This window comes from Cnephaeus nilssonii (genome assembly GCF_951640355.1).
Source record: "Cnephaeus nilssonii genome assembly, chromosome: 4".
Taxonomy (NCBI): domain Eukaryota; kingdom Metazoa; phylum Chordata; class Mammalia; order Chiroptera; family Vespertilionidae; genus Cnephaeus; species Cnephaeus nilssonii.
The window spans coordinates 76884760-76901939 of record NC_137075.1 but is presented as its reverse complement, the minus strand read 5'-3'; the positions used below and the strand labels follow the sequence as shown (position 1 = coordinate 76901939).

The following is a 17180-nucleotide window of genomic DNA, read 5'->3' as shown; positions in this document are numbered from 1 at the left end:
CATCAATAACTTGCAAAACATCACCATTTCTTCTCATTCTTTTTCACACAAAAATATGAAATATAGTTCTTAAAGAGTAACCAGAGTCACTGCAAACTTCAGCCCGGAGCCGAAACAATTTAAAATGAGCCAGTTATTAGAAAACCAGTATTAATCTGGAAAAAAATGCTCAGAAAACAATGTGTTTTAGACAGTAAGCTTAGAAACATGTAAACAATCTATTAACAGGACATTGGATTGTGTCAGTTATATTACTCTCGCTTTTGAAATAAAATGGGTATTGTAAAAAAAAATTTTTTAATAAAGGAATCAAAGTTTAATACACCAGCACAAACTGCAGAAATGCCATTAAAATGTCATTATCCAGCATAATAAATAAGAAACACAAACCCCGAAGACTAACGATTTTTTTATTGTAATTAGCATTAATACGTACCAGTTCATCTAAAAGAGCCTGCTTATTCTTCCTTTTTAGAATTTGCTGTAGTTGTTCTTCTTTTTGTATAAACAGTCTTTTTTGTTCATTTTCCTGTCGTTCTACCTCTAAAGCTTCTTCCAATTCCTCCTGTTCCCGAGTCTAAAACAGAAACATTTATATATGGTATAGAATAAATTTAGTAACCAACATCGATCCTATACCATATTCTGATTTTTTTTTTGGAAGCATAAAACACAATAGCCACTTATTGCTTAACTAGAGGCCTGGTACATGAAATTCATGCATGGAGGGGAGTTCCTCAGCCCAGCCTGCACCCCTCCAATCTGGGACCCCTCGGGGGATGTCCGACTGCCGGTTTAGGCCCTATGGGATAGGGCCGAAACCGGCAGTCGGACATCCCTCTCACAATCCGGGACGACTGGCTCTTAAACACTCACCTGCCTGCCTGCCTGATCGCCCCTAACCCCTCTGCCTGCCTGCCTGATCACCCCTAACCCCTCTGCCTGCTGGCCTGATCGCCCCTACCTTGCCCCCCTGCCAGCCTAATCACCCCTACCTTGCCCCCCTGCCAGCCTGATCGCCCCTACCTTTCCCCCCTGCTGGCCTGGCCACCCCTACCTTGCCCCTCTGCTGGCTTAATCACCCCTACCTTGCCCCCCTGCCTGCCTGATCGCTCCTAACCTCTCTGCCTGCCTGCCTGATCACCCCTAACTGCCTCTGCCTGCCTGCCTGATCGCCCCTAACTGCCCTCCCCTGCCAGCCTGATTGCCCCTAACTGCCTCTGCCTGCCTGATTTCCCCTAACTGCCCTCCCCTGCCAGCCTGATCTTGTCCCAACTGCCCTCCCCTACGGGCCTGATCTCGCACCCAACTGCCCTCCCCTGCCAGTCTGGTCACCCCCAACTGCCCTCCCCTGCCAGCCTGATCTCGCCCTCAACTGTCCTCCCCTGCCAGCCTGATCACCCCTAACTGCCTCTGCCTCGGCCCCCACCACCATGGCTTTGTCTGGAAGGAAGTCAGATGTCTGAAGATGGCCGGCTGACCTTGTCTAATTAGCATATTACTTTTTTATTAGTATAAGATTATATAGGATAGGCTTGCTTAAATGGGGGGAGCCTTTTTCAGCAGGAGGAAATGCTCTTGGCAGACAAAAACACATAATCCCTATATCTGGACTGATAGCCAGCCATATGCACTTATACTGCCAAACCAGTCATTAAAAAATTGAATCACTTTCTTACACCTTACACCAAACAGCTGTTGCCCTTAAAACCCCTCCTCAGCCCCCACCTTAGGTTCTGCCTTCACAGTTCACCCAGAGTAGGTTCTGATTGGTCGGTTTCTATGCTAGTTAGCGTCAGAAGCTCCGCCTCCAATGCAGCCATTGGCTCCTCACAATTCACCCAAATTTGGTTCTGACTGGTCAGTTTCTATGCCAGTCAGCATCTCCGGGCCTATCTCCGGGCCTGATCATAGAGGCAGGGCTGATCAGCAGCCGTCCCAGGCTGCTGGCAAGCAGGCTGAACTGCTGATCTCTGGGAGAGAGAGAGAGAGGCTTGGCTGCTGGCAAGGCCTGGAGAGAGAAGCAGGGTCTGATCACCCTGCTTCTCTCTCCAGGCCTTGCCAGCAGCCACTGCCACTGCTGATCAGCCCCGCCTCTCTCTCTCTCTCCAAGAGGTCAGCAGTTCAGCCCGCTCGCCTACTCTGCGCGCAGCCTGGCATTCGGTCAAGCCTTCGGTTTTGGATGTTACAATCCTGGCTCTTTATATATATAGATAGTGTAGCGATTCCACTTTGAAGAAACTAAAATTCATTTTATTTCATATGGATGTATTACTATTAAAGAAAATGACATGTAGCACTAAACAAACACCTAAACAAAGTACATTGAGGCAAGTTGCAGAATTGCAGGAACTGTGCTTAATAATGGGTTAATTTATTTATAATGATTAGAGACAGTTTCAAGCATTCATTTTACGGGATATAACAAGGAAAACAAAACAAGAAATAAAACAACAGACAGACAATCTCTATATAGAACTATGGACTGACATACTCTATTTAAAAGATTAGCTTATTTAATAGCAACAATTTCTCAAACACAAAAGATAATGAAAACTTATCATAGTACTTAGCTTGTTTTTCCCAAGCTAAAATAAGACTTTGATGCTAGAATTCCAAAAAAAAACATTCATTATGGTAAGTTTTTTTTAATGAATTTATTTTCTAATACAGGCATGTAAATGTCGAGTCCTCTTTATGGACTGAAAAATTCTAATTTCAAAGCTAATATGTACACAGAATTAACTCCAGGTCTACTCATTCACCTTTTATAACGTTCTTCAGAAGTATTAATTACTTACAGGCTCTGAAATCTATCCCAACCCTAACTCATACTTAATGCAGCATTACACCAAGTCTTTGCTCTTTAAGTCTTATGAATAAAATAAAAATAAAAATAAAAACAGTACAAATCTGAATGGCTTTATTTTAAAACCTTGACTCTTGCTCTTTAAAATGTTGTAGTGTTTTTTGTTTTGTTTTGTTGTGTGTGTTTTTAAATATATTTTTATTGATTTCAGAGAGGAAGGGAGAGGGAGAGAGTAATAGAAACATGAATCTTGAAAGAGAATCATTTGATCACTGCCTCCTTGCAAGCCCCCCATTGGAGATCGAGCCCACAACCCAGGCATGTGCCCTAACTTTGACCTCCTGGTTCATAGGTTGATGCTCAACCATTGAGTCACAGTATATACAATGGGGGGGAGGGGGAACATTATAGGTTTGGGGATCACCAACATAATATCAAAATTAACAGAGACCTCAGACAAGAGTATACTTTTATATAAAACTAGAGGCCCGGTTCATGTCCTTTGGCCTGGCCTGCAGGGATCAGGCCTAAACCGGCTCTCCGACATCCCCCGAGGGGTCCTGGATTACAAGAGGGCAGTTCTAGGGTGACGCACCCTGGAATCGGGCTCCCTCCTCTCTGGTTCCGGGTGCATTACCTAAGAACCACAGCTGCCAAGTCACTGCAGGTTGGCAGCTCCTGCATTGAGCGTCTGCCCACTGGTGGTCATTGCACATCATAGCTACTGGTCAGATGGTCGCTTAGGCTTTTTTATATATTGATAATATTTAAAACACTATTGGATATTTTTATTTCATACATTAGATAAACTTCCTCCCAAAAAAACCCCACAAAATTCTCATGAAAAAAGATTCAAACTCAGTACATCTAAAATTAAGTTTAGCATCTGGTTTCTCAAAGCTGATCCTCCTATTTTCCTTATTTCTAATAAGTGTACACCTATATTTCAGTCAACTCAAGCTGAAACCTCAAAGTTATCTTTATTTAATCTCTCTCCCCATCCCACCATTCCCCTTAAATTAAATTGATCACTATTAGCACCTCTCCCTATAATTTTTCAAAGGTTTCCTACTTTAGTACTGAGGGTGCTACTCTAACTCAGACCCCCCCAGTGGAGAAGAGAACTCAAACTTGATCTAGGAGGACTAATAGGAATAAATATAAAATGTTAGGGTTATGGACTGAGGCATAAGGACTGGAAAAGTGAACTACTTGATTTGGAGGCCCATAAGCAGAAAAAGATGAGTTTCATAATAAAGCAGTGGCATATAAGTAATTAAGTATGACAGGTATTAGAGAAGTATACACAGGCTACAGTGGGAACAGAATTGATAGAGTGGTAAATTCTCTTTGTGACAATGGAGGACAAGTAGAGTCAGAAAAGATTTCATAGAGTGTTGTGGGTTTAATGTGTCCCAGGTTTAATGTGTCCCAACAAAAATATACATTGAAGTCTTCTTTTTTTTCCAGTTTTAAATATCTGTATTTTTTTTTTCATAGTGTCTTACAGTGGAAATCAAACCATCTTCTTCAAATACCTCACTCTAGTCACCAGGTCCTGCCAGGACAATCATTTCAAAAGACTAGCTGAAATTTTATACTTCTGGGACTTCTTCTGAAAGGCATGTGGCCTCTCTCCTGGGCCATTTGTATATCTTCCTCCCTTGCTTTTTAAATGGCCTTTTAGAGTGCTGTAGGCTTTTGGCAGATCAAAAAGTCACAGAAATATACTGTGTGAAAGCACCTCAGGAGTAGATTAGAAATGGTGTGGAGAGTAATTAGAACAATGAGTCCAGTGGTTCAATTGGGAATTCCAAAAAAGCATCCCAGGTTCACCCCACTATATAAATCAGCGAGTTCAGAGAGGCCTAGGAAAGTTAAGAAGCGAAGCATCCAAATTTAAGGACTCCCCTGCATCAAATTTCAATGACTTTGAGGTTCAGCATCATAATTTTTCCCCAGAAAAAAGCTGAAAACTCCCTCTGACAATTCTACTGAAATCATGATTTCTTGTTTGTTTTGTTCTTTAGATTCCACATATAAGTGAAACCATATGGTATTTGTCTTTCTCTGTCTGACTCATTTCACTGAGTATAACACCCTCTAGGTCTATATATGCTCTTGCAAAAAAAGTTTTCATTCCTTTTTATGGCCAAATAGTATTCCATTGTATATATGTATAACAGCTCTTTTATCCACTCATCTACTGCTGGGCAATTGGGTTGCTTCCATATCTTGGCTATTGTAATTAATGATGTAATGAACACAGGGGTGCATATATTCTTTCAAATTAGTGTTTCAGGTTTCTTCAAATATATTCCCAGCAGTGGAATCACTGGGTCATAAGGTAGTTCCATTTTTAGCTTTTTGAGGAAACTTCTCACTATTTTCCATAGTGGTTGCACCAATCTGCATTCCCACCAACAGTGCACTAGGGTTCCCTTACATTGAAGCTTTACCCCTGGTACCTGCAAATGTGATCTTATTTCAACACAGGGTCATTGCAGATGTAAACAAGTTAAAATCAACTGGAAATCTGGACACATACATGCAGGAGAGAAGGTCATGGGAAGACAGAGGAAGAGATCAGAGTGGTGCCAAAGGTTGCTTGCAACCACCAGAAGCTAGAAGAGGCAAAAAAGGATACTTCCCTAAGGTTTCAGAGAGAACATGGCCCTGATGATACCTTCATTCCAGACTTCTAGCCTCCTAAATTGTGAGGGAATAAATTCCTGTTGTTATAAGCCACCCTGTTTGTGGTAATTTGTTACAGCAGTCCTAAAAAACTATTATATGTAAGATGAGCTAAGACTTCAAACAGTAGGTATTTACCCCCATTAGAGAGTGGAATGGCCATTTAGACAGAAAAACAAAGCTGCAAAGACATGAATAAAGATAAAATGTTTGCTTGCTATGGCCAAGTCATGAAGTGTGGGGATGGGAAACAGTTCTAGATAAACCTAGACAGATAAGCAGAGAGCAGAACATGAAAGGTCTATCATACCATACTAAGGGAATTTGTGCCACACTAAGGCAAGTGGCAAGAATTAAGGAAATTTGAATGAATTTAGAAAGATGACTCAATGGGGTTCAAAACTAAAGACAGGAAGACTAATTAGAAAAATATTTCAATAACCCAGGTAAGAAATTATGAGGGCCCTAAATAATAATAGAATCAGAAGGGGAACTAGGTTTGAAAAATGATAAGGAGAGCCCGGCCGGCGTGGCTCAGTGGTTGAGCATTGAACTATGAACCAGGAGGTCCCAGGTTCAATTCCCGGTCAGGGCACATGCCTGGGTTGCAGGCTCAATCCACAGTGTGGGGTGTATAGGAGGCAGCTGATCAATGATTCTCTCTCCTCATTAATGTTTCTCTCTTTCTCCCTCTCCCTTCCCCTCTGAAATCAATAAAAAGAATTTTTTTAAAGAAAAATGATAAGGAGAGACCAACATGAAGACTGAGCAGATATGCCTTGAACAACTGGATAAAGGGCATAATAGAAGAAATAAGTGACTGTGAAGATTAAAACGTTCAGTTCTGGAATGCTGAATTACAACTGCCCAGAATACGTCCAAAAAGAAATGTTTATTAACCATTTACAGATATATGAGCATATTACATAATATAATCCTAGGAGCTCAGGAGAAAACTAATGGACTGTAGAAACATTTGAGAGTAATCAGTGTAAAGAGTAATCATAAAGAGAAGCACTAAGAGGAAACTGTGTTTAAGAGACAAGAAGGAAAGAGAAGTCTATGAAGAGGATGAAAGAGAAAGGTGAGAACAGTAGGATAAGGAGGAGAGTTTAGAAAGACGACTAGAAGCCCCAGAAAAGTTAAGGAAAAGTTTCAACACCAAGAAAGAAGTCTGCAACAAATACTGACTACAGGCCAAATGAGATTCAGACCAATAGAGTTTATCAGCTTTGGTAATGAGGAACTGGTAGACTCTATTTTCTCACTGAAATAGAATATATGAGTTATTTAGTGCATAGTAGGCCTCAATAAATATTGGTTGGCAAGCTAGCTGATTGAATAACTGGGAAAATAACCATCATTAAAAATCAAACATGGAGGCAGACAATGAAGAAGGTATTAGACTAAGAGAAGGGAAGCAAGTTGAAAGACTAAAAGTTTCTGTGTTCTATTAGTGCTGCCTTACCCAATCAATTTTCCTTGCATTCACCACCCACTTCAATCCATCAGTAGAATTTGCTATTTTAAACTCAAAACATTTCTTTAATTCATCCTTACTTCTCCATTGCTGTTTAAGTGACCTCTGAACTCACCTAATGACTTCAATAACTTCCTGAACTCCAGACTTAATTCTCTCAAATTCAACCTCCACAAAACCACTAAACCTATTCTAATAAGGACAATACCTTATTATCACCTTGCTAAAAACCCTTCAATGACAATCTTCAATAGTCAGGTTCTTAAGGAACAGTACTCTAAGGAATCCTGGGAATTCCCTAATAAAATGCCTTAAGATACACTACAGTAGAGACTGAGCAGATGAGAATCCAGCCTATCTTTCCTGCATTATCATTTCAACCAAAGTATGCTGAGCAAGCTTTCATTTTTAAAAAAAAGGTTCACCTGCTAAAACATAGAAAAAACTGTTCTATATAAGCCCAAATTAATCTTCACAATACATAAGGTCTTAGGTGACCTAGGCCCTTTCACTTCTCCAACTTTTCTCTCTCTCTCTCTCTCTCTCTCTCTCTCTCTCTCTCTCTCTCTCTCTCTCTCTCTCCTCTCTCTCTCTCTCTCTCTCTCTCTCAATTTTGGCAATACAGAACTATAGACAACTCCTAGAACTCTCCGTGATTATCCATGCTTTCTTGCCTTTGCTCATGATTTCGTTCTGCCTGGAACTTTCTTGTGGCAGCCTCCTTACCCTCCCCCTTGTCCCATCTTCTTCATCTTGCTAAATTCTACTTGTCCTTCAAGGCTTCATAAGCATGACCTTGCCTGAATACCTTTCCCAATTTTCCCAGAATGGGTTAGGTATCCATGTGCTTATGACATTATAGTGAAATTACCTGATCCCTAGAAAATAGGGTTCTTATTCATCTTTGTACAATATAGCCTTAGCGCAGATATTGAGCAAATGTTTATTGAACTAAATATTTTTGTGCTAAATTGATAGACATTCTTACACTGCAATCTCTCCTGCTCATGAGAATCCAGAAAAGTGAAAGTAAAAATTAAGTTCATCTTCACTAAGACTATTTCAAGATTAAAACACCTTTATTCAGTTTCTCACACTCACATTGACTGATGTTAGGTAATGGCTCCATGAAACAAATAAGATCTCCTTAGCAGACAACTCAGTAAGTTTCTCTATGACAGAAATGGGTCATTTTATGAGCCTAATCATGCAAGAGATTGCCTTTTTTTCTTTTCTTCTTTGATACAACTCCGTTGCTTCTGCAACAGTGAGACTTCAGCAGTCACAGAAACATGAAAGGCAAGTTGCTACCTCAGTTTAGTAAAAAGACATTAGCCATGTAAGTTAGTCCATGCCCCAGGCACCACTTGAGGGCTCTATCCAATGATATCATAATTACTTATATATGTTAACTAGCAACATCTTTAAAAGCATGGTCCTATGTATGTTTACCCCAATACCAAATACCCAGGTAAGTATCAGAATTAATAAATTATAATTATCAATTAATAAATTATAATGAATTACTGACCAGTTAGTTATAACATATCCAGATGTTAAAAATTAATATCAAGAATAGAAGCAGTTCAAATAATCTCACTGTAACATGAAGAACATAAAGCATTTGTTTTAGTCAATAACTTATCATTATAAAGTTTCCAGATATTAGAAATTCCTACTTTAAAATAATATAACCAGCCTAAAATTAGATTATCCTTTCATTGCAACTCTCAGTATTATTTCCTAGTTTAAAACTATGAATAAAAAATGCACTTACTTGAAAGGAACAACCTTCTACTATTGAGTTAGTAGGCTAATACAACAAGTTACCTAGGCATACCTATTTTGCATATATCTTCTGATGCACCCAGAAGAGACTACAGGGCAAAGACAGTGAGTGAACTTTATGGCACAATGATACTCTCACCTTTTTAAAGAGGCCAAGCTGGCTATGAAAGGAATGAGAATGTAGGGTGAATTCCTTGAGAGCTTTACTGCAGGAAAGGAAGTGCCTAAATAAAACACTCTTAGACTATAAGGAGGAAGTCTTCTAACTCAAGATAAAAATACAAGCTATGTGATCTGAATATATTTGTTCCAGTTTTACCGATGATTACAAATTCCTAATTAAGTACCTCAAAAATAATTAACTCTACTTTCCCCCAAAACTAGAAAGCCAAGTTGTACTAAACTGTATAAGCTAGACAATTAAATCTCTGCATGCATGCAATTCTTTTAACATTAAAGAATATATTTTAATAATCCTACCAAAATTGTTTTTGCTACAGTAATGTGTGCCTCCTACTTACTGGTATATGCTTACTAGAGGCCCAATGCACGAAATTCGTGCAAGGGGTTCAGCCTTCACAGCCGCCGCAGCTTGCCTCGGTCCTTGCAGCCCCAGCTTCCCCCAGATGGTCGTCCGGAAGGACGTCCGGAAGGACGTCTGGTCTAATTAGCATATTACACTTTTATTATTATAGATATAGATATACATTATTAGTATTCCTGGTCTAAATTTCAGCTAAATTCTTTGAAAATATTACTTTTAGAGAATGATAGTTTTTTTAAAGATCATGTAGAAGCATTCATTTCTAAAATAAAAGAACAAGAAAATACTTAGCAACTAACCAGTTTTAATTTATTTTTCTGAATGACATCTTTGTTTTCCTTTTGGTATATCTCCATTTTCTTTTTGGTATTGTCCAAATCCACATTGTTGGTTAAGTTGAAAACTACAACAGAAAGAAAATGACATGAAATATAGTTTTAGTATATATCTTGCATATATAAAAACCAAATTTCATCACAGTAACTTAATTCAATCAGGTTATCATTTCTTATAGCTCTATTTATATCCTTTTACCTACTATCTATTTTAGAGACTAGCTCTATTAAGCAATTATGTTTTCTGAGCCAAATATAAGGGAAGTGTCAGACTATCACAAAATATGTATGTGCCATAACCATATTAAATTTGATTTTTATAGTCCCCACTCTAACTTTAAAAGCATATAAAAGAATGCATAAAATTTTTAAATAAATAAAAAATAAGTCTGGAATCTACTGTACTGGTCAGAGTCAATAGTCAAAAGAAGCTGTGCTCCGGAAACAAAACAAACAAACAAAATTATCCAAAAGAATTTTAAAAATCATATACTTATATATAATTTATATTTTTTAAAAACAGGTTTTATTGACATTTTAGTGGTCTCCAACATGGAGCGTCACAAGCTTGAATTATTTTCCATCTAGTCTAGATCTGGAAAAATATGAAATAAACAGGAGTTGAAACTTAATAGAAAAGGTAAAGGATAAACTGGCACCAGAACTTAAGATTGAAATAATTTGGTAAGAGAAGCTGCTGAGACATGTTAACATAGTTGATAAATTTTCTGTGAATTAGACCTGCCTGTTTAAAATTCCAACTCAAAATAATTTGAATTATAAATGCCTTTACACCTTCTAAGTTTACATATATAAATCAAAAGGTTGCTATAATACTCTGAACAAGAAAAACACCTCTTCGGCATATATAAATTCACATTATAAAGTACCACCCCAATATTCCACCACTTAGTGTTTTTGTACCAGCCTGTCAAGAAGGATCCAAATCATTTAGACTCTCCTGTTCCATAATTCAATTCAGATCTCCCTTGGCTTCCTCTGTAATCTTTCTCTATCCATTATTAGTCCTTCTACCCCTTCTCCAATTACTAACCACTGCTTCCTGCTGTTTATCCTATAAAAAGGTTTGATCTGCCCTAAATATATTTTGTGTTCCTACAAATTCCTTCCCCATCTCACTCCTTCTTTTAACTAACAATCATCTCATATAGTTTCTAAATTTTTGGATTCTAGAGTCCTATCAGATTTAAAAAGTAATACTGGAGGCCCAACACAAGGCTACCGATTTTATTAAGACCATCAAACATACTCAAAAGACCAATCTCATCCATTTTTTTATTTCCTCAAAAGGCCAACTTACTTCAGAACATCAATTTATCATAATCAATGTTGAAAATTCGGGAGAAACAAAGAAAATGAGGAACAATAGCCCTCTAGCTACCTTTCCACCTTTTTTTTTTTACCACAAAGTAGAAAATAATTGTGGTAAACCAGGGAATCTAGCTAGGATGCAATGTAGGGCATTCTCCATAAATCATATTTTGACCCCAACACAAAACAGAAAAGGTGGCTCCAAACTAGCATTGGCCTTCACAAAGGCAACTGTGATCTATTAGTTGATATGGCCTGATTCTATTACCTTTCCCAACCACTCACAACATACCCCCTGTACTAAACAGGCCATCCACTAACCCATCAAATCACAACCTCCACCATCCTCAACATCTATGCCTACTTAATAATTTGATCACTTTTTTCCCCTCAGGCACTTCATTCTCTTGATTAATTTGCTAATATATTCTTCTAATCTTCCTACTATTACTCAAAGTACTCATTTATGTTTTCATCTCTGGCTCTTCTTGGTCTCTAATCTGTATGATTCTGTTTTTTGCACTCTTACCTCCCTCAATGTTCCTTGGGCAATCTCATCACTTCCCAGTTTCAAACAAATAAATGCCAGGAATGGTTGACACTAACTCAAAGTACATTTTAGAAAACCAAACACATAATTACATCCCAATTTGCTCCTTCTTGTAAATTCTTTATCTGTTAATGATAGGACTATCATGCTAAAATGCCAAAACTTAACACTTCATTAAACTAATCCATTCTCCTTTGCATTCTACAAGCAACAGTTGCCAAATCCTACAGATTCTGTCACCAAAGTCTCTTTAAAATTGCCCTATTCTCAAGGTACCCTGACAAATGACCAAACCAGGATCTAATTTCTCCTTGAATAATTTATAATAATTTCTGACTTAACTTCCTTTCTCCAGGATCTTTGCATCTTACCCTATATCCTAATCCCATCCATAATATACAATTCTGCCACACTAATATTTCTGAAGCATACTCATATCACCTCCTACCTCTACCATCGTCTGCCATCCCTTATTTTACTAGGAATAAAAAACATATTTAGAATTCAGAACACTTCTGGCTACAACTACTGGCTATAACCTAAACTAACAATCTGGCTATAACTACTCTTCTATGTCCCCTTCATAAAGACCTCTCTTGAAACTAGAAAGCTCTGCATTTCCCAAATGTCCCCACACTTCCTGCTCCAATTCCTTTGATCACACTATTCTGCCTAGCATACCTGATCACCCTTCCTTACTACTGAAAATATACTCAATATTTAAGGGTCTACCCAAATACTTTTCCATGAAGTTTACATAGCATTCATTACTTTGTACTTCATCTTGCAGTCAATGATCATATTTAATACAATCTCTGTATCATCCAGACATAAGAGAAAGAAGGAAAGAAAAAAATAATTTAATTATTATCTATTAGATTCCAAACATTGTGAGCATACTTCCTGTTTTCAAAGACAAACACTTTTAATAGGGAGGTCACTCCTACACAAATGAAATTAGAGTACTAATACAAGACACTATGTAATCTATAATAATAAAAGTGTAACATGCAAATCGACTAACAACCAAACAGCAGAACAACTGTCTGGACGCCCCTCTGGATGACCATGCTATGACATGCACTGACACCAGGCCAGCCAAGGCACGTGCAATGCGATTAGTCGGGGGGCCCTGCCATCGCCCCACGATTGCCCCGCAGAGGGAGACCCAGGCCACCCTCTGCAGGGCAATCAATGGCGGGGGGAAGAGGGGGCTCTGCGATCAATTGCCCCAAAGAGGGAGGCCCAGGCCAGCCAAGTGATTGCACCCCACGCCTGTCGCCTGCAGAGGGAGGCGACCAGTGGCGGGGGGAGAATGGGGCAGTGCCACACAGATGGCAAGCAGTGGCAGCGGCGGGGGCAGGGACAGCTGCTGGCAGCCAGGGGAAGGAAAGCCCCAATAGGCCCTGATCGCTGGCCAGGCCTAGGGACCCTACCCAAGGGGTCCCGGATTGTGAGAGGGCACAGGCTGGGTCTGTTCCCCGCCCCCCTCCCCCCGTACACAAATTTCATGCACCAGGCCTCTAGTAAAGTGATAATAGCAAATCAAAAAGTATCCTTGTGTCATTCATTAAATAATATTTAGCATTGTGCTAGTTATTTAAAAAATGCTTATTAAAGAAACTGCCCTTCCTTTTAATGGAATCAGCTACCAATTAACCCTTCTAAAATAAAGTTCTGATTATGTTATTCAGTCATGAGTCACTAAGTTCACTCATTGCTTCTGAATCCATAATGCCTTGAAAAAATCTAATCTTAATCTCTCAAATTCCTTTTCCCTCTGTGCTTTGTGAGTTCTGCAGGTTCCTCAGAGCCTCTTCAAGAAGCAAGGTGGGGGGGAGAAGCAAAGGAAAGAGAGACCCAGGAATTCCAACCAGTGTGGCTTTCCTTCATTTGTCCACTTAAGTGACTTCCTTCTCAAAATTTTGCTTGAGGAATACACTCTGTAGTATACTTGTATGTGTTTTTGTATGTGTATCAATCAAACACCTATGAAATACATATGACTGGTACTATATCCAGCATTTGACCTAATTACATCACGTTAATCCTCCTAATAACCTTATGAGATAGGTACACTTTACAAATAAGCTATAAAGATATTAACTACGACCAAGGTATACAGCTAATAAATGTTGGAACCAGGATTTTAACGTATGCTGATTCCAAAGCCTGAACCTTATCTACAATACTAGTTGTATTGCTTCTCTCAATGCCTAAAAACCACTTCCAGTCTAGTTCAGCTATTCCTCTGCCCAACACTTTCCTACCTCCATACCCATGATCAAAGGGCCCTTCTTAGTACCAATCTCAACCCAGAACAATTGTGGATATCCATATCTGGCCCATCTTTCTATACCCAATATAATCCCCAGGTCTTCCTTATAATTCACTTTGCAGGTACAATCTCTCCATCCCCAAATGCCCACAATACATTATCTAACTTCATTCTGATTGCACTTATAATTACTTTCAATGTACACATCTACTTGACCTACAGTGTTACTTGTGGGCAGATACTAGGTCTGATATATCTTTAACACTCCCAGTACATAAATTAAAAACTTCCAATACACACCCATTAGGATGGCCAAAATCCAAAATACTGATAACAACAACTGCTGGCAAGGATGCTGAGCAACAAGAATCCTGATTCATTGCAGTGAGAATATAAAATGGCACAGCCACTTTGCGAAGACAGTACAATCCCATAATTGCATGCTTTGGTATTTATCCAATGGTATTAAAAACTATGTCTACACAAAAACCTGCACACAAATATTCACAGCAGCTTTACTTATAATTACCAAAACATGGAAGCAACCATGATGTCCTTCAGTAGGCGAATAAATAAATGATGTAGTACATACAGAAAAGGGGATATTATTCAAGCGTGAAAAAGAAATGATTATCAAACCATGAAAAGACATGGGGAAACCTTAAATATATATTACTAAGCAAAAGAAGCTAACTTGAGAAAACTGCATACTGTATGATTCCAACTATATGACACACTGAAGAAAACAAAATTATGGAGACAGTAAAAAGACCAGTTTTTGCCAGGCATTGGGTGGAAGGAGGAAAGGAGGGACAAAAGGCAGAAAACACAAGAGAATTTTTAAGGCAGTAAAACTATTAGTGTACGATACTATATTGGTGAATATATACTATCTTATACATAAAATATTATACATTTGTCCAAACCCATAAAATGTACAACACCAAGAATAAACCCTAATGTGAACTATGGACTTTGGATGATAATTATATATCAATATAGGTTCATCAACTATAATAAATTTACCACTCTGGTGCGAGATGTTTACAGTGAAGGAGTCTCTGCATATGTGGAGCAGGGGGTATATAAGAACTCTGTATTCTCTGCTTAATTTTGCTGTGAATCTAAAACTGCTCTAAAAAATAAAGTCTATTAAAATGGGGGTGGGAAAAACTTTCCCATTTGTTAAGAGCTCAAGAAATATTTGTTGAATTATCACGAAAGGAAAAAATAAAGAAATAAACCAATGCTAACATATACAATTAACTTTATAGATTAAATTAAAATGACCTTTATAATTACAGAATTGAATGACACAGTTGGCATAAAAGCAGATGTAAAATTACAAAAATAATTTTGGTTTCTTATGGTATGAATCTACTGAGAAGTAAAGGTAATCAAATCGATATCCTATGTTGAACTCTACTAGAATGTTTAGAGCAATCTATCCTATATAATAAAAGCCTAATATGCTAAGTGTCCAGTCGTCAGGCTGTCCGTTCAACCAATCAAAGTATAATATGCTAATGATATGCTAAGGCTGCTCAACCTCTCGTTATGACGTGCACTGACCACCAGGGGACAGACAATCAACCAGTAGGTTAGCTTGCTGCTGGGGTCTGACCGATCAAGACTGAGCAAGATGGGCCAGACACACCCTGGAGCCCTCCCACGGTCCCTCCCAGGCTTGCCAACCTCCCGCATCCCTCCCCAGCCCTGATCCTGCACCAGTGGGGTCCCTTGGCCTGGCCTGCACCCTCTCGCAATATAGGACCCCTTGGGGGATGTCGGAGAGCCAGTTTCAGCCCTCCAACATCCCCCAGGCCAGATGTCCAAGGACCAAAACTGGCAGATCCCGCAGGCCAGGCCGAGGGACCCCACTGGTGCATGAATTCGTGCACTGGGCCTCTAGTACATATAAAAGCCTTAGCGACCGAACAACCAGTCGACTGGTTGCTATGATGCGCACTGACCACCAGGGGGCAGACGCTCAGTGTAGGAGATGCCCCCTGGTGGTCAGTGTGCTCCCACAGCCAACCTCCCACAGCTGGCCCACCTCCTGCGGCTGGCCAGCCCCCTCCCACAGTCCCTCCCCCCGACCAGCCAACCTCCCTCAGTTTCTTCCCCGGGCCGGCCGCCCCCCCCCCCCATTGGCCCCGATCACTGGCCAGGCTGAGGGACCCCACAAAGGACCCCACCCATGCACGAATTCAAGCACTGGGCCTCTAGTAAAAGATAAAAAATCACTTTACCAGGAAGCTAGACAGTGTACTAATGATTTAAACTTTTCATTAAGTAGAACCCAGAAATAGGTAAAGTGAAATTCTAAGTTAAATTATCTGTTTATATATAATTTCTTTCATTTATGCTTATTAAAAACTTTGATGAATTCTAATAAACTAAAATAACCAATTTGTTTATTTCATTTTTAATTTAGAAAGCAAAGGTAATAGAAATATAACAGATATGAATCATAATCATAAATAATACAAATCTCTTCCTTTAAAAACAAGAACAAAAAACTCACAAAAGCGGATTTTAAAAACTTTTCAAATGAAGCAAGTCTCATTCATGCTACAATGAATCAGGTTGGTATAATAGCCTTAAAGAAAAAGAAATAGAAGATAAATTTCTATACAATCATTTGGTCCTTTATCTGGATACTGGTGTAGATCAGATGTTGACCTGCTTTTAGTCAAGTATTAAAAGCCAACAAAAATCCTATTGTATTTTCTGAAAGATTTAATGTTATTTAAGTACAATTTTCAAGTCTTTTTGACATCCAAAATTTATAATTAAAGCCCTTAGGACTTTCTCACCCTTTCAAAATAAGCAATACCCTGAACCAAAAGAATAATCTGTTTATTATGAAACTAAGAACAAACCTTTGAGATAATCCCTGGGGCCAAAAAGAACAAGAATTTTTATGCTTAAATTGTCATAACCACAGAAAAGAGCCTATTGTTAATGCTATAAGAAAGTTCATCTTCATGTGTGCCCTGACATTGTAATTTTACGCAATTATTCAAATTCTAATATTTAAAAATTTTTCTTCACAATGAAATTTACATAAAATGACCAATCCCCCATTTATAAATCCTCAAACACTGATTCCTTAGCCACACTAACAACTCTATTCCTCACTCTAGGCCTAAGCATCTTCAAAGAAACCCTTCTACTTGTAAGATCAAGTTCAAACATAAGAGCCTTCAAAATATGGCCACAATCTATACTTTTTTTTCTCTTATTTCCCAATATTCCACCAATCGACAACCAATGTTTTAGACTCAGACTATTAATTACTCTCAAACACTACCAAGCACTTTCATCATCTCTGAGAGTCAGAAAAACTTATGTTTAAAATTTGGTA

General features: G+C 38.8%; 1 protein-coding gene across 1 annotated transcript in view; it reads right to left on the bottom strand.

The window, feature by feature from the left end:
* MNAT1 (MNAT1 component of CDK activating kinase) overlaps positions 1-17180 on the bottom strand; it is a 200233-nt gene that overhangs the window by 111425 nt on the left and 71628 nt on the right. Inside the window, exons 4-5 of the mRNA XM_079768395.1 lie at positions 9615-9718; positions 437-577 (exon numbers count right to left, since the gene is read on the bottom strand). Of these exons, the coding sequence (XP_079624521.1) occupies positions 437-577; positions 9615-9718 (245 nt within the window). The remainder of the gene's footprint in view (positions 1-436; positions 578-9614; positions 9719-17180) is intronic.